Source organism: Misgurnus anguillicaudatus, chromosome 21 (genome assembly GCF_027580225.2).
Source record: "Misgurnus anguillicaudatus chromosome 21, ASM2758022v2, whole genome shotgun sequence".
NCBI lineage: Eukaryota > Metazoa > Chordata > Actinopteri > Cypriniformes > Cobitidae > Misgurnus > Misgurnus anguillicaudatus.
In genome coordinates this window covers 14,467,014-14,486,434 of record NC_073357.2, presented here as the reverse complement: position 1 = coordinate 14,486,434, position 19,421 = coordinate 14,467,014, and the positions used below count along the sequence as shown (strand labels likewise).

The following is a 19,421-nucleotide window of genomic DNA, read 5'->3' as shown; positions in this document are numbered from 1 at the left end:
GTTACTAGGTACTGTGATACTTTACAAATCTAAAACTTTTTTCTAAATGACTGTTTTCATTACAAATATATTTCTAAATAAAAGTTCTTGATGATTTTATGAATGATTTTGCCATTATTTGGCAATACAGAGAGCACAATGTATAATCCTTTTGCCCTGGATTTCCACCGACTGCGGAACGGCTGCGGATCTGCTGCGGAACGGCGGCGGAGTCAATCGGTTTCCATTCAAGTCAATGTGTGTATTTTCACTGACTGCGTTCCGAATCCGTCACAGCTCCGGCCATCCGCAGCCCTTCGGAAAAAAATACGCAGAGCTTCTATTTTTGACGGATGCCGGACAGCTTCGCAGGGCGGAGCCAAGACTCTCTCGCGTGATCATACCTGGGCTGGTCCAGCAAAACGTCATAATTTAACGTCATAATGGGCGGAGACAGAACTAGATATCGCGCAATCATCACGTGAATTTGCGAGACCTCTTGGGTCCTCGTCACTTCAGCACGCAGCCCCTCTGCAACAAATAAGGAACTGGTGGGTATTGGCGGACGGCGGAATGCTGTAATGCAGGGGAGCCGATCTGCAGGGCTCCGCAGTTGGTGGAAATCCGGGGTTAAGGTTCTATACAGTGGAAGTTAACACTGTAGTAAATTACTGCGCTTTAACTGAATTATTTTCATGTGTTTATTTCATGTAGTATTAAAATAAATGGTTGTGATTTATATCATACTTTATTTTGTAAAATACATTAAAGCTAATCAGCAGATCACGTGTTGCCTTAACAACGAATTTCATATTTTCAAAACAAAAACATGGGAGGGTTTTTGCATATATTTCGTTTCGGTTAGATTGAATGACAACCTCAAGTACTTGCGTACTTGGTATTGAGAAACGGCCAAATTCAGATTCTGAAATTGGATTTCATTCTTTAAAAAACAAACAGACAGATACATCATTGAATAAAACCAGAAATGTGTTAAGAAAACTTTCATGTTAACTTTAAAAGCTTATGTGAGTATGGAAGTAAAAATGTTTGGGAGTATAAACCTACCGCCTGAAAAGCAGGTGAGCCGCGAGTTACAGTGTCTACCAGGGCAAATGGGGATGGCATAGACACTACCGGCTCAGTGCTTTCCATCTGTGTCTTTGCATTGTCCTTTTCGGGTCTGACCCTCACTTTGGCATGGAGTGCATGAAGGGCCTTTTCTATCTCCATCATGACAGCTTTATGATCATTCTGCAAACCTTAAAAATTGTAATTCATATCTAATTAAAATTCAGATGATTACATTTAAGCCTTTAAGGCTCAAGTATACTTCATTTTTTACACCTACGTGAGTGTACCTGCACAGTCGAATGCACAGCCTTAAACAATGCTTCATATACAGTGAGGAAAATAAGTATTTGAACACCCTGCTATTTTGCAAGTTCTCCCACTTAGAAATCATGGAGGGGTCTGAAATTGTCATCGTATGTGCATGTCCACTGGGAGAGACATAATTTAAAGATAAAATCCAGAAATCACAATGTATGCTTTTTTAACTATTTATTTGTATGATACTTCTGCAAATAAGTATTTGAACACCTGAGAAAGTCAATGTTAATATTCGGTACAGTAGCCTTTGTTTGCAATTACAGAGGTCAAACGTTTCCTGTAGATTTTCCACCAGGTTTGCACACACTGCAGGAGATATTTAAGCCCACCCCTCCACACAGATCTTCTCTAGATCAGTCAGGTTTCTGGCCTGTCGCTGAGAAACACAGAGTTTGAGCTCCCTCCAAAGATTCTCTGTTGGGTTTAGGTCTGGAAACTGGCTAGGCCACGCCAGAACCTTGATATGCTTCTTACAGAGCCACTCCTTGGTTATCCTGGCTGTGTGCTTCGGGTTATTGTCATGTTGGACCCATCTTCAATGCTCTAACTGAGGAAAGGAGGTTGTTCCCCAAAATCTCGCAATACATGGCCCTGGTCATCCTCTCCTTAATACAGTGCAGTCGCCCTGTCCCATGTGCAGAAAAACACACCCAAAACATGATGCTACCACCCCCATGCTTCACAGTAGGGATGGGACTCATCATTCTTCTTCCTCCAAACATGTTTAGTGGAATTATGACCAAAAAGTTTTATTTTGGTCTCATCTGACCACAATGTCTTTCTCCCATGATTCCTCTGGATCATCCAAATGGTCATTGGCAAACTTCAGACGGGCCTGGACATGTGCTGGTTTAAGCAGGGGAACCTTCCGTCGTATGCATGATTTCAAACCATGATGTCTTAGTGTATTACCAACAGTAACCTTGTAAACGGTGGTCCCAGCTCTTTTCAGGTCATTGATCAGCTCCTCCCGTGTAGTTCTGGGCTGTTTTCTCGCCTTTCTTAGGATCATTGAGACCCCACGAGGTGAGATCTTGCATGGAGCCCTAGTCCGAGGGAGATTGACAGTCATGTTTAGCTTCTTCCATTTTCTAATGATCACTCCAACAGTGGGGCTGAATCCGAAATCGCATACTTACTGAGTAGATACGGAATTTCACTGATTACCTACTTAACGAGCGCTAAGACAGTATGTACATTTGCGTTAGTATGGACAGCATCCGCCATGTTGACGTTATCATGTGACCCATAACGTAATAGACTTGTTCGAGTTCACGCACGGAACCACAAGAAACGACATTACCATACCGCGAGAGCGACTCAAAATCAGACTTCTCTGTATGATTTCTGGAATCGCTCTGACGGTACTTTGATGTCAGTCACCTGTTGGTTCTTGCAGCGGTGCATGAACTCGAACAAATCTAATAACAGGCATGAAAACGTATGCGTTTGGATAAGGGACAGGTGCACTAACACCTGATTGCATCAGTAACTTGACAACTCTACTACGGTCTCTGTTAGTGTTACAGATATTATATTACACATTATTTTTTAGTGGACAAAAATAAGTAAAACAAGCAGACTGTAATTTAATATGTATTTCTTTTAAGAAACTGCCATCTCAACACAGCTGTGACAATTCTACAGCTTTATTTTCATGAATCAGCTGAGCACTTTGTGGTATATCCTGGGTCTGTGCGTGAAGTCAGGGTGCTAGAACAGCCTGTGACGATTCGTAACACAACCGTCTTGGGGGGGTGCTAATGCTCATGGATTGACGCGAAAGTGTAATTTTAACATTAAATCATGAATGTGATTCCAAGTGTGTTTTAAACAATAATAACTTTGAGCAATTTAACAGAAAGCAATGAAATTTAAAAAAAAACACTGTTGCCAGAAGACTGCGCTGTCACTCTCTGCCCCACATAAATTAATCTTCTATCAATTAATAATCTTCAGAGAAACAGATTTGTGCCATGGGCTTTTTATGTCTGTAATCGTGTCTATATCTGTCATTATACGGACGAGAACAGCACGAAAACAATGTGGATTAAAAAGCTTCTTGAAGAGGTTTTGCTCATAAATGCATGTAAAATAAAGTAAATTGAACTTGAGATTGTTATACTGTTATTAAACTGCACCGTATGCACTGCAAACGCAGCCGGTGTTTGGCCACGCGCAGCAAACGCTCTCCGCAGACGCGCTGCTCAGTGTTCAGGCTTGCGATGTGAAACCGGCGTTTGAATAAACTAGACACTGATTAGCTACTTGCTCTACGTTTTTTTAAAATTAACAGCAAGACAACTAGCAGTGAATGTGCTTTCAGGAGAGTTAGTAGATTAGCATGAGAGGATTTGAACTTGAAAAGCGGAGGAGTGTACTGACGCCTTTCCGGGGTAGGTTTCCGCGGTTAAAACAACATTTCTTTCTCATGGTCATTCATGTTTATTTGATGCTATAAATTAGATTGAAGAGATGACTTGAAAGGTAAGACTTTGTTTAATATGTTTAATATCAAAAGTAACCGAAAAGTAACCTGTCCTAGTCATATTCTCTTCATTTAGAAGCGTCAAATTGATTGGAAATCACACTTATATATATCTTCTCACACTTAAGTTACTAAATGAAAAAAGAGAAAAAGACACGCTAAAATAATGCTCTGAAGTAAAAACGAAATAACCACTACATTTTAAACAACATGAGTTCACCCTGTTTTTGTTGAGAACAAGAGTAAGAGCATCTAAAGACCGGAGCCGGGAGAAGCACGTGTGGAGAAGAGTGTGGAGAGGAGCGCACGCATTTTAGACATGCACACTAATGGAATAATGGGTTTAATTATGCTTTAACTTTATTTCCTCAACAAAAAAAATAACCATTAGAAAAAGTTATGTACAAGTTATTTAGGTTATTTAGAAAATAACCATCCTGCTATGGGAACGTTATTTTATTGTGCCAAAAAAAGAACCCAAAAATTAATGTCAGGGGAACATTCTGTGTTTGCTGGGTACCACCATATTTGATGCGTTGCCTGCTGTAATGCAAGTTTCTCTTCATAGAGATCTGCCTTTTTTGACATCACATATGGCTTTGTGGCATTTTAATAAGCGAGTTGCTCCATGAGGTAGCAATAGTGTAGTGTTCAAAATATCGAGACGCGCGCATTAATATAGCACCTTCCGTATAAATTTTGATGCACTTTTAAAGGTAGCATGACAGCTCGTATAGCTGCTCCGAGTTCATACAGAAGAAACGCATGTGACCTGTTCTTTTAGGAGCTCTCTTATAATATAGTAACACATTTGGAAAAAAAGACGACAAAAAGCTGCAGGTAAAACGTGTGAATCAAATGTGAATAGAGATAAGCTACTTCAATGTATAGCTGTCACATTAATAATCTGATTTCTATAGAGAAACATTATGTATCGTGATATGTATTGTATCGGAAAATTGTTGCCGATACACAGCCCTAGGTAGCAACGCTTAGCAGGGCAGGTTTAGCACAATACCTGATGCTGCGTAACATCTTACTTAGTGATGCACGATATATCGGCCGCCGATATAACATCGGCCGATATGGTCATTTTCCGATGTCAAAATAGGGCCGATATGAACATTCCTGTGTATTTGACGTGTGTGTATGATTTGAGTCTGGGCGCGCTTTCGTCATTAAGATGCGATTGTTTTGAAAAAAGCAGGAAGTAAAGCTCTCACTGAACACTGGAAACGACCATAATGATAGGTCTGTGTTTTTTATTCGGAGTCGTTTGGTGCGCGATTACAGGCAGCCCAATCACATGTCATCATATTGCTTAGTTGATCTGTCACGTGCGCAGCTCGGACATTCACGTAACCCCGCTGCTCGCATCAAAAGGTTTTTGCGGAGGCAGATGAAGGTGAGTGGTCGCGCAACTGACGTCTTCACCTTTTGAATCGCCCAAGTGAACCCCGCTCGGGCCCACCTCTGCAACACGGCCGCGGCACGATTAGAGCGATCACACTAGTCAAACAAACCAGGCTTTGGGGGTCAAACGCGCCAGAGCGCGGTTTGGTTTGGATAGTGTGAGTGCGCCCTTAAAGTGAATTTTAAAGAAAAGCATGATACCATCATGGTTTATCTAAAAAAAAAAAAGTAATAATTTTTTATATTGGCCACTCAGACCAGTGGTTCAAGTTTTACTTGCCCTGTAAAAAATTTCACTTGCCTCACAAAATAAAAGTCAGCTCCACATATTAAAAATAATAATTCAAACGTCAAATACAATTGTATATACATTTGATTCATCGTTTGTTAAGATGATTGGCAATTTTAACTCATTCACCGCCAGCCTTTTTGAGAAAAGTTGCCCACCTGCATTTTTGTGATTTTAACAAAATTTTCAGAAAATTCCTTGCAGGAAAAATCATTTTCTATAAATATATAAACATAAAAATTATATTAAATTAAACAACACACCCTCTGCTTTCAAACAAACAATAAACAAACAAACAAACAAAATGGGGAAAAACCGTTTTATTATATATTTACTTTTTCTACTTAATTTAACCACTGAAATATGGATATTTCTCTTCAAAAATACAACATTTTGAGCAAAAAGCTTAAAAAATTGCGTTTTTGTAAAGGAATTTATGTTAGAGATCAGACTCAGAATGACTATCAAACATAAAGGCAGTTAAAATAACCATAAAATCTTTTTAACTTCCGTTTTTGATAAATTCGATTTGGCGCCATCTGGTGGATAAAAGCGGTATTACACTTTAGGGGTTTTCACACTGCGCTTAACCCTGGGTTATCTTCATTCTAAACCCTGCTTTTAACCCTGGGTTAAGGAGCGTTTCACACCTGTAATTTGAAAGCGGTGTTAGCACCGCTTTTTACCCAGGGTTATGAAACCCTGCTCTGGAGCAGGGTTAGCACCGCATTTGTGGTGTTAACCCTGCATTGTGGTGCCAAACGCATGCAGTGTGAAACGAAGCAGGGTTAGAATGTTATGATTCGAATTAAACACAGTTGAAGTAGCTAATCAAGGCTTGATAATTACAGACAGGTGTGTTGAAACTGGGTTGGAGACTCCTGACCCAGGGTTTAGGAATGCACAGTGTGAAACGTCAAATTATGAATACCCAGGGTTATCTCTTAACCCCTGGTTAAGTTTGAACAATGTGAAACATGAAAAAAATAACCCAGGATTCCGTTAACCCTGGGTTTAGAATAACCCAGGGTTAACAATTTCAGGTGTGAAAAGCCCTTTTCACTTTGAAATTCGTCCAAAAAGGCATATTTATTAGTTAAATATGAACTCATAAATGACGAGATAACTCGTCAATGGCGGTGAATGAGTTAAATGTCTAAAACTCTTATTCTGAAATTTCACAATCTATCACCAGGTTCAAAAGTTCCAGGTATATTAGGATTAACTGTGCACAGAAATGGAGAACATATATTAAAGGATTCAAGGTTTTGTTTACGGTAGTTGCTTGTTTCAACGAAAATGTCTCCCGACTTGTCTGCTTTATCTGAAAACTGATGGCAAACTGTGCAAAACATTGCATTGTTTCTTTCATCATGTTTTACCTAACTGGTGGTCTATTTCCAAGATGTTAAATAATTACGTTTTCGTTTGGCCTCATAATTAGGGGGTGCTTGCGCAGCTGCAATCCTAACATCTCTTTGATCTACTAGCTGACATAACACGCAACAGTATCCACAACATCAATAAGGTAGGAGATACCTCATGACATTTATGTTGAGCCCTGAAAACTAGTGCCATGGTAGTTCTTTAGAAACCCATCCCAATATTACAGTGGCATTTTAATAGCATTTAATAACACATGAAAAATTTACTTACAAGAGATATTGTGCCTTGATGTCAGGACCACGTTCAAATCAACATCTGCCCGGGGGAAGCCCTCGACATCAACCAAGGGAGTATGCATGTCTACACCAGCCTGTAATACATTTGTTTATTGTCAAAGTAAATGTACAAACATTTTTAATACAAAAAAAAAGAATGTTTCCCACTTTTCCCTGAACAAACACACTGGTGGTGGTCGCAATTAGCAGTCACATTTATTCATTGGAATGTGAATGATGCTTCGACTGTACTCAACTCATTGACACATGGGCTCGCAATACAGTGCACACACAAACACAAAATATTTACTTTGGGTAACCGGAGGGCTATTTCATAAAACTCGCTTGGAAAAGCGAGGATTAAAGTTACAAACTCGACTTGAATTAACCTAACAAATGAGGCGAGGCTAAAGCGGTTTCAAAAAAGGCAAATGAAGCTTACGCAATCCAACTAATTCGATCCAGATTTCCCTAGTCAAGATAATTGCGCGTGCACGCTATTCTTGAGCAGCCCTAGAGGTCGAGCGTGGATCAAATCGATCAAAGTTAAAGAGAAAGCGGAAATTTTTTATAAAAATGTATGAAAAAAGTAGTACTGACTGAAAATTATAATACTTCTGCGATTAACAAACCCATAAAATAGCTGGAAAGTCCTTATGGATTAAACCCGTTCATGCAGAAACTAAATTAAAATAAGACAATATATTTTAAAGCGATCACATGAAGGTATGAAACACCGTCAGAAATGATGGCCTTGTGGTTAGTGCTCTGCAGCGCATGCGGCGATCCGGGTTCGATCCTTTGCTTCTACTTTCTCTGTAATTTTTATATACTGTACTTTTTAAAAATAACACAAATCTTAACTTTTAAAAGACAATTTGTAGGTAACTAAGTAATCTATATAATACATATTTAGCAGATGAATCATTTTAATACATTTAACTTTAAATGTAACTTAAATTTAAAGTTTTTTTATTTGGGGAATTGGGGGTACATTTCAAAAGCAGCAACTTAAGTGGACAAAAAAGTAACAGGTGAAAATAAAACATAAATATATTGTTCATAAGAACTGTAGTTGATTTAAACATAAATATATGCTAGAAGTGTCTAATCTCATAATGTTAGCTGCCAAAGATGTTAACTGGCAATGATGAGAGCACTGACATCTATCAGCAACACAGTTTTACTCCTGCAGATGAACTGTTCTTCAAAGAACAAAATGGGGTCACTGAGAGCATTATGGGTCGAAAACAAATGCATTTCTGAATTTACAGTAATGAAATGATTGTGTAAAATGATATATGTTACACATATTCTTGACCAGTCATTATTACTTGACATGTTACTCAAAACATTTTTGATGGCAAATTATGTGTGCGGTATAGCCATCATGTTAAACCCTGGGAGGATGAGAGATTTTAAACCACTGGTTTATTATCACACTGTTAAAAAATTAGCTGTAGTTATGCAGCTGTTTGCCAGTAACTTATGTAGATTTAAAGGTTTATTATTTACTGGCAACAGTTTGTTCAAAGTTAAATCAAAGGAATGTATTACTTGGTCACAACTTGTCACAACCCCCTGTGCTGACAGTGATCAAAGACTATTGTCACAGCTGTTTATCCAATACAGTGGGGGTTAAAGATGGTCTTCTGATTGGTCAGTTTGAATGTATTATGTTGGGTTTGGTCAAGTACAGTGGGGGTTAAAGGTGATCTTCTGATTGGTCAATTTGAATGTATCAAGTTAGGCTTAGAGGCTGTTTACACTTGGCATCAACATGTGTTTTCGTCGATCGGATCACAAGTGGACGAGAGAGACACATTACGTTTACACCTGGTATTTAAATCCGTCTCTTTTGTCCACTTTCGACCGCTTCTGTGCTGAATACTATGAGGGGGTGGTCTGTGAGACGGTGGGCGAGTCTCTCTGCTGTCATTCAAACCCGAGCGGGAGTAATTATGAGTTTATATGGACGCGATCTAATATAATGTCAGTGTCCACTGCTTGTTTAGCAAGTAAACATGCTGCACAGTGTTTTGTACATGAGTATGTAAGAGCTTTCTTTGAATTTTCAGCGCAATTGATGAAATAGGATCGCGCAACTTTCATACGCTTTCAAAACGAAACTACGGAGATCAGCCGCTTAGTTTTATCAATGAAAGGCTAAAAATAGCGCTGTTCACCGAATGTTCACGCCAGAAGTAAAAAAAGACGTAAAACTTGTGTTTAATACCTCAGATTAGATAAATGGGCGGAGAGAAGGCGGTCGCGTGTGGCTGTTCGAACGCATTCAACCACATGCGCGTTCCGCAACTCCAAAGCGATCCGATCGAAAGTGGTTTCGACCACCTCTGGATGTGGTTGAAAGTGGTCGAAAGTGGACGAGCTCAAAACGTTTTGAACACCGTTTACACCTGGCATTAACGTCGTCCACTTGTGATCCGATCGACGAAAACACATGTTAATGCCAAGTGTAAACAGCCTCTTAGTCACATGGTCAAGAGAAAGAGGATAAAGGTCAAGGTTTTTATGAGCTCTGGGCCTTTGCATTTTGGCTTTTGCCTTTGGCTTTTCCCCTTTCCTTTCTTTCTTCACCTAAGTTCTGGGGTTTGGGCCATTAGGCCTAGATTTCAGTTCTCACGTGTGAATCTCTTTCTTCTAAACTTTCTTTCTCTGTTCTTTATCTTATCAGGTAATATCTCACATACATGGAAACAGTCAATTTTTGTATTATTTACCATTTCATGCATTTATAGTGTAACCATTTCAACTGTAATTTTAAGTCAGTACTATAATTAAACCTTTTAATTTACAAATCTGTTGTTTAGTTTTGATTTAGTGTTAATACTTAAACGCTCCATATTGCAATACAATATATTCCTACTTTAGCAACGCTCCCAGACATATTGTGTCCGAAAACCGGGGAACCATTGCAGTTTTATTCTCCTTCCGAAACCTGAGATCCCTTACAACAGCATAAAACTATAAAATAACAGCCTCATGCAAAGCATCCTCATCAACCTTTTTCTGTTGTTTCCTTCATATTTTGGTTCCCAGAATGCTTTGCATGAGGCTGTTATTTGATGGTTTTATTCTGTAAATAAAAAGACTTATTAATGTTAATGTTTAATGTTCATTTAACTTTGAACAAACTGTTGCCAGTAAATAACATGCATATAAATCTACAGTAAGTTACTGGCAAACAGCTGACAGTAAGTTCTACAGAATTTTTTAACAGTGTAGTGTTAGGTGTTGATAGATAAACAGAGTTTTATGAATGGTTACAGGGTGAGGATCAGTTGAAGAAAAACCTGAGGTATAAGCACATTAGTAAGTCTACAGTAAAAGCCTTGTGAGGTGAAGAATTATTGTCTGCAGGACACTAACAATCTTCTCTGTAATAAAAAAAAGAATTTTAACTCATTACAACAAAATGCCAAGAGCATACCATCACATAACTAGATATTAAAGTTTGAAGACAAACTTTATGTTGGCTTGAAAAAGCGTAGCTTGAACGTTTAAAACGGTTTGACAGAAGTTTAGTTTAGTAGGCTATCTGGCTGTTAGAATGTTTAAGTATGAAGGTAGCATGATTTAGCATGATGCTAGCATGATTAGCATGATGCTAGCATGACTAGCATGAAGCTAACATGATGCTAGCATGATTAGCATGAAGCTAGCATGATTAGCATGAAGCTAGCATGATGCTAGCATGATTAGCATGAAGCTAGCATGATGTTAGCATGATTAGCATGAAGCTAGCATGATTAGCATGAAGCTAGCATGATGCTAACATGATTAGCATGATGCTAGCATGATTAGCATGAAGCTAGCATGAAGTTAGCATGATTAGCATGAAGCTAGCATGAAGCTAGCATGATTAACATGAAGGTAGCATGATGTTAGCATGATTAGCATGAAGCTTACATGATGCTAGCATGATTAGCATGAAGCTAACATGATGTTAGCTTGATGCTAACATGATTAGCATGAAGCTAGCATGATGCTAGCATGATTAGCATGAAACTAGCATGATGTTAGCATGATTACCATGATGCTAGCATGATTAGCATGAAGCTAGCATGAAGCTAGCATGATTAGCATGAAGCTAGCATGATGCTAACATGATTAGCATGAAGCTAGCATGATGCTAGCATGACTAGCATGATGATAACATGAAGTTAGCATGACTAGCATGAAGCTAGCATGACGTTAGCATGATTAGCATGAAACTAGCATGATTAGCATGAAGCTAGCATGATGTTAGAATGATTAGCATGAAGCTAGCATAATGCTAGCATGATTAGCATGAAGCTAATATGATGCTAACATGATTAGCATGAAGCTAGCATGATGCTAACATGATTAGCATGAAGCTAGCATGATGTTAGCATGATGCTAACATGATTAGCATGAAGCTAGCATGATGCTAGCATGATTAACATGAAACTAGCATGATGTTAGCATGATTAGCATGATGCTAGCATGATTAGCATGAAACTAGCATGAAGCTAGCATGAAGCTAGCATGATTAGCATGAAGCTAGCATGATGCTAACATGATTAACATGAAGTTAGCATGACTAGCATGAAGCTAACATGAAGTTAGCATGACTAGGATGAAGTTAGCATGACTAGCATGACGCTAGCATGATACGCATGAAACTAGCATGATTAGCATGAAGCTAGCATGATGCTAGAATGATTAGCATGAAGCTAGCATGATGCTAGCATGACTAGCATGAAGATAACATGAAGTTAGCATGACTAGCATGAAGCTAGCATGACGTTAGCATGATTAGCATGAAACTAGCATGATTAGCATGAAGCTAGCATGATGTTAGAATGATTAGCATGAAGCTAGCATAATGCTAGCATGATTAGCATGAAGCTAATATGATGCTAACATGATTAGCATGAAGCTAGCATGATGCTAACATGATTAGCATGAAGCTAGCATGATGTTAGCATGATGCTAACATGATTAGCATGAAGCTAGCATGATGCTAGCATGATTAACATGAAACTAGCATGATGTTAGCATGATTAGCATGATGCTAGCATGATTAGCATGAAACTAGCATGAAGCTAGCATGAAGCTAGCATGATTAGCATGAAGCTAGCATGATGCTAACATGATTGACATGAAGTTAGCATGACTAGCATGAAGCTAACATGAAGTTAGCATGACTAGGATGAAGTTAGCATGACTAGCATGAAGCTAGCATGATACGCATGAAACTAGCATGATTAGCATGAAGCTAGCATGATGCTAGAATGATTAGCATGAAGCTAGCATGATGCTAGCATGATTAGCATAAAGCTTACATGATGCTAACATGATTAGCATGAAGCTAGCATGATGCTAACATGATTAGCATGAAGCTAGCATGATGCTAGCATGATTAGCATGAAGCTAGCATAATGTTAGCATGATTAGCATGAAGCTAGCATGATACTAGCATGATTAGCATGAAGCTAACATGATGTTAAAATGATTAGCATGATTTAACGTAAAGCTAGCATGATTACCATGATGCTAACATGATTAGCATGAAGCTAGCATGATGTTACCATGATTAACATGCAGCTAGCATGATTAGCATGAAGCTAGCATGATGCTAGCATGATTAGCATGAAGTTAGCATGATGCTAGCATGATGCTAGCATGATAAGCATGAAGTTAGCATGATGCTACCATGATTAGCATGAAGCTAGCATGATGCTAGCATGATTAGCATGAAGCTAGCATGATGTTAGCATGATTAGCATGAAGCTAGCATGATGCTAGCATGATTAGCATGAAGATAGCATGATTCTAGCATGATTATCATGAAGCTAGCATGATGCTAGCATGATTAGCATGAAGCTAGCATGATGCTAGCATGATTAGCATGAAGCTAGCATGATGCTAGCATGATTAGCATGAAGCTAGCATGATGTTAGCATAATTAGCATGAAGCTAGCATGATGCTAACATGATTAGCATGAAGCTAGCATGATTAGCATGAAGCTAGCATGATGCTAACATGATTAGCATGAAGCTAGCATGATTTGCATGAAGTTAGCATGAAGCTAGCATGATTAGCATGAAGCTAGCATGATTAGCATGAAGCTAGCATGATTAGCATGAAGCGAGCATGATTAGCATGAAGCTAGCATGATTAGCATGAAGCTAGCATGATGTTAGCATGATTCGCATGAAGCTAGCATGATGCTAACATGATAAGCATGAAACTAGCATGATTAGCATGAAGCTAGCATGATGTTAGCATGATTAGCATGAAGCTAGCATGAGCCTAGCATGATTAGCATGAAGCTAGCAGGAGGCTAGCATGATTAGCATGAAGCTAGCATGATGTTAACATAATTAGCATGAAGTTAGCATGATTTAACGTGAAGCTAGCATGATTAGCATAATGCTAACATGATTAGCATGAAGCTAGCACTATTTAGCGTGAAGCTAACAAGATTTAACATGAAGCTAACATGATTTAGCATGAAGTTAGCCAGATATATTATGAAATTAGCATAAAGCTAGCATGAAACTAGCATGAAGCTAGTATGACTTAGCATGAAGCTAGCATGAAGCTAACATGACCCAAAGACCCAACCCCCATGTCTCTATGATGTTCAGATCCAGAGATATAAGGCTTTGTTTGTTATGTTGCTAGGGTGCTCATATTTGGTTGCTAGGGGCGTGGCTTAATACCTCAATAAGAATTCTATTAAGACTGATTGGATGCCTGAGTAAAATGAGCCCACCCCTATGTCTCTATGACACTCTGGTGTAAAGATATCCATTTGGGCTTTTTATAATGGTAGTCTATGGGACATGTTGCTAGGGTACCCAAAATTGTTGCTAGGGGCGTGGCTTAATAGCTCTGGGGTGATCCTAAGAGACTAATTGGATGACTGAGTAAAATGAGCCCACCCCCATGTCTCTACGACACTCTAAAGTAAAGATATTCCATCTGGGACGCTTTTATTCCCTTATATGGGCATGTTTCCTGCCCCATTATAAGTCAATGGGAAATTTTGGGGGCCTCTTACACCCCAGGGGTACAGCTTACACCCCATTGTGATGTATGTTCTTAGAGAGCCTGTCAGCCTCCTTAAATGTGGTAAGTCACAAGTTTCTAGAAGTTTCTCACTCGCAGCTATGACCCGTTAAAGTTTGTCTCAATGTTAAGTCAATGGAAATTTTGGGGTGTTCGAGACCCCCGTTTAGGAATTTGGAAGGTCCCATCAGTTAGAAAAGATATAGCACACTAAGTCAGACCAGTCTGAAGGTCTGTGGAAAATTTGGTGCATGTAGCTTGAAAGCCCTAGGACGAGTTAGTGTCAGAAATTTTGGGGTAGAATAATAAGATATAAGTTTAATAGCAATAACAATATATTGGCTTTTTCAAAGCCAACATAATTATATTGTATTCTTTCAGACATGCAGACACCATAAATATTTTTTTACATTTCAAGAAAAATGTAACAACTATAGAAAGATACAAATACTGTAGAAGATCTTTAAAATAATGTGCATTTTTATGCACACCAAGCATAAAAAAATTCAATGACTGTACTTTACTTGTGTGTGTTGTATATTTAAATTAATTCTCCTTTCTGTTTGACAGACAATCTGAACTAAAAAAATATATATATATATATATATATATATATATTTCATCATCGCAATATGGATTTAGATACTATCTTAAATTTAGACACATTTTACTGCTGTGGCTATTATCCTTATATAGGGCTTATTCGCAAACACCGGAAGTCGCTAGCCGCGGCCATCTTGTTGACATGACATCTGTCCTGCCCCTAGCCGCACGTAGATTTGAGTCGAGGGGAGCAGTAGCCTAATTGCTTCATCTCGTCCGTATTAAGAGAAGATGAGCTTGATTATTGTGGAACCATATCAAATAGACCCAGTAGCCTTAAGTAAAGATCCGTCCTTATTGCCAGCCGTAACTTATCCGGATATTTATAACTATATCGTTCATACAGTATCCGCATTCATCAAACAAGCACTGAAGGGCCGTTCACATTATAACGATAACTATAACGATAACTATATCATCGTCCACATCACCAAACAATACGTTTATGCTAATTCGCTCACGGCACTCGCGCAAATCACTTGCCTTTAATATTGCTTGTAATAAAAACTTTTGCAGATGTCCTCAACACGCTGCGTTTTGCGTAACTCTAAACAGTGAATCTAATAGTTTGTGTAATCTTACCTTTTGGCATAACAGTTAGTTAATGTAATAGATTAAAGCATTACGTAGTCAATTTTCACAGCAACTGGAGGTAATCTAATGTTATAGACCTCAGCAATGAGCTCACTGTCATTTTAAGTGCTCGTGCACTTGAAGTTCAAGTAGATTTTAATGCTATCAATGGTTTTTCCTTCATCAGGTGGGAAAAATCGCTCAGAAAGTGATCCCAACGATGTCGTTCATTGTATCTGTATCGTTATAGTTTTGGTGTGAGCTCCGCTATTCTGTTTAATATAAAACGATTTTCAAAACTATGTGAACGGCCAGACCTATTATTATGTTCATATAAGTTATTCATACTAATTTAACTGTCTCAATTTATGGCAGCTTATTTGAAAGAGCAGTTTCAGCCACTGCTTACAGCTAACCATATGTGATCAAATTATGGGGACAGACTTTGCTGTGAGGCATATATCCCTAACGTTACCTGGGGTCAGGGCCGCCTTAACCTAATGTGAGGCCCCGGGGCTAAGAGGTTTTGTAGGCCCCCCTTCCCCTCGCTTTATGGTCTTTTTTTAAGTGTAATATCTAGGTAATCTACATATCAAAATGCATTCGTTTCTTTCGAGACATACAACAGTGAGTTTTCCCTCTTTGAGCCAGAAAACACCATAATATCATTATTAACATATCACTGAGCCCACTTGAGCATAAACACAAGACACACTCTAAAAAAACAAACGGTGCTATATAGCACCAAAACAATTGCTTTGGATCGTAACGATAGAAGAACCATTTTAGTGCCATATAGCACCGGTGAAGAACCAGTAAAGCACCAGTGAAGCACCAGTGTAGAACCATATAGGGGCCATATAGCACCACATATGGTTCTACATAGCACTATATGGTTCTACACAGGTGCTTCACTGGTTCTTCACCGGTGCTATATGGCACTAAAAATGGTTCTTCTATCGTTACGATCCAAAGCAACTGTTTTGGTGCTATATAGCACCGTTTGTTTTTTAGAGTGCACTTTATTTAACAACCACACACATCAACATGTGGTAATAAAACCAAAATGTGTGAAAGTGAGTTTATAAGCTTTATATTTATATAGTTTTTGGAATAATTTGCAGAAAATTGCCACTCACTAACTAAATGCTCAGTACAGTTTTAAAAATATGATAAGTTAAAGTTAGTTTTGAAGTGAAAATGCATTAATGATAACAAAAGATAAGTCTTTATAGACAGAATCTTGTTTTTTAATCATTTATTTATTTTGTAGGCTATTGAAGATATAGTATGCATTGTATTTAGTATTTATGCATACATAAGCATGTAAAACGACCAAGTATGAATATGCACAAGACATACAGGGAACATACCTGTATATAAGATCTTTAGATACTGAGATTATAAATATGAATGGTGCTCTCAGGGGATGATCATTTGATATGGTCTTGTCGCTCTTTACTTTCTAAGACTTGCACCTTTACCGTTGCGTCTCTTTCTCCTCTTTCTACACTAACGGCGCGTCAAACTCCATCCCTCCCGCTGCGCACGCGTCACTGATATATACGCGAGTAAACTTAAACTTTATAACAACTACCCGCATTATGTGCGGAAACTCCTGTCTTAATTTAGCTGCACAGTTTCTTGCGCACGTTTGAAGAGACTTCTTCATGCCAGAGACTCAGACAGCTGCAGGAGCACAGAGAGAGTGAACGAGCGAGCGCGGGCACGAAAGAGAGAGAGACCTGCACCTCACTAGTGCTTGTGCTTATTATGAAATTTCAGAAATTACCCTTTCATTTGTTGGTGGATTATTTCCCGTTTCTCTGTCACACTCAGTCTAACGTGCAGGAATGTCAAGTTGACAACGCGCACTTAATTACATTACGCGGAATAAAAAATATGTTACGTCTAACATTTTATTTCACGTTAACTTACAACGGACCAATCAGCAGCCATGAAACGTGCAATTAGAGTGATTGACAGAAAACCTGACAAGTTACAAAACAATATGACCTTTTCAGCTCATCATGAACGCAAACTTGGGAGGCCCTTGAACTTGGGAGGCCACTGGGCTTCAGCCCAGGTAAGCCCGTGCATTAAGGCGGCCTTGCCTGGGGTAATGGACAGACTTTGCTGTTGGGAGTCTCTCCTTCGCTGGTTCAACTCCTCTGTCTCCTTTCATGTTTTCTGACAGTCGGTATCGCATAAAAACTAATTCCGGGGTTCTTTTTGCTGTTGCTAGAACATCCGTGTATTACACCCCACACCATCGCGCGGTTTTAAAAAAATTACATCGATAATACCATGCATAATTCCCACGCTGCCTCGCTTGTCAATTGACAGACTGACAGTTTTATGTCAACAACATGGCCGCCGCGAACATTGATGACGTAGATCGAATAAGCCCTATTGGGGTAGAAGATTATCATTTATATTCAACATTTGATAGGCCTATAACACACCATATTATGAAACACATGTCTATATATAAGTTGATTTGCTTTAATTGTTAGATTAATAGTGGTTAATAAAGTCACATAAAATGTCAAAGAGTCAGCTGTAATATAATTGCATTTACATTTCAGTGTTAGTGGAAGTCTATTAAGCAACAACTGAGGCTTAGCCTGACAGTTAGCCTGCTCCGGACCAGGCTAGTTTCCAAGCATAAGTTTCCATAGTAACCGGGGTTGAACTAGTTCAAGTTTGTTTTATGAAACGAAATCCACCGGCAATAAGCCAGAGTTTAACAAAACAAGCCTGGCTTATCTAGTTTTATGAAATAGCCCTCGGTTACAAAATTATATAATGGAAACATTTACTTACTGTTTCATATTTGAGATGAAAAAATGTGTTCATATTTGTACATTCTATTTTTAATTGAAGAGGGGTTTACATATGCGTGTGCGTTCAAACATGTTGTTATTATTATACAAACTTGGAGAGAATCAGCTTAGGTTTTTGTTAAAGTTTATGCATCAGATTAGTCATCTAATTGCTGAAATAGTTAAATAAATATGCAAGCAAATCATGCCAATTATTTTTATTACATAACGTGTCTTGCATGTGTATAAGTTATATGTGTTTTCAACTTAACGTATTACTGTCAATCGCAACGCACCTTTGGAATCAAACCTCTCTGTACTCGGTTTTAACTCGGACTACAGTGAGTTGGTCGCGACTACACTTCTTTTGTAATCTATTCGTACAAACTATATTAAAATTAAGTTAAATCAAGTAACCAATCGCAGTCTGTTAACGTTAGCATTACAACGCGTCATGTGAACGACTTACATTCCCAGCTTCAATTTTTCCCAGCGAAGCACCGATTAATGCCACAGTATAGTAACTTAGTCAAACTTACGTCATGCAGCATGTCATAATATGCCTTGATTTGTTCCTCAATTTCATCTTTTCTTTTCATTAGCAGGCGAATGTCATCTTCTGTTACACTTGGCCCAACAACGTTTTCCTCTGTCATTTTGATGGCAAGTATCGCCAAACACCGTACTTGTGAAAGCAACCACCGAAATGTTAGGAATTACAATTGTGAGTTATTTACGTACCTAAGAAATTATTAGAAACCAAATAATCTAAACGAAAGTGTTTGTATACGAACAGCGGGTCTTATTCTGCCCTTTGTGGCGGTTGACAAACCAACTTAAATGGTTCATTCCCGCCACCTGCTGGTTTGGAGTATGAAGCTCAAGGTAGCATCTGCCTGCCTGCACAACTGGAGACTGCAGTTTCAGGACCGCAGTTCTAGGACCCTAGTTTTTTTGTGACAACGCTACCTAGCGGATTAGAGGACCAGCAAAGATGGATGACAGCCAGAGTGTGAGTATCAAATGTAAATAAATTTTTATTTTACCATTAAATACAATCATGATGCATTTCATTGGAAAATTAACCAAAGTGATTGTGATTTGCTAAATAGGAAATCTTGAATGCATAGCCATC

General features: G+C 38.6%; 1 protein-coding gene across 1 annotated transcript in view; it reads right to left on the bottom strand.

The window, feature by feature from the left end:
• Positions 1-19,127, bottom strand: part of LOC129436413 (26S proteasome non-ATPase regulatory subunit 9) — a 31,493-nt gene extending 12,366 nt beyond the window's left edge. The window contains exons 1-3 of the mRNA XM_055194542.2: positions 18,826-19,127; positions 7,218-7,317; positions 1,048-1,241 (exon numbers count right to left, since the gene is read on the bottom strand). Of these exons, the coding sequence (XP_055050517.2) occupies positions 1,048-1,241; positions 7,218-7,317; positions 18,826-18,942 (411 nt within the window). The 5' untranslated portion in view covers positions 18,943-19,127. The remainder of the gene's footprint in view (positions 1-1,047; positions 1,242-7,217; positions 7,318-18,825) is intronic.
• Positions 19,128-19,421: the final 294 nt, after the last annotated feature.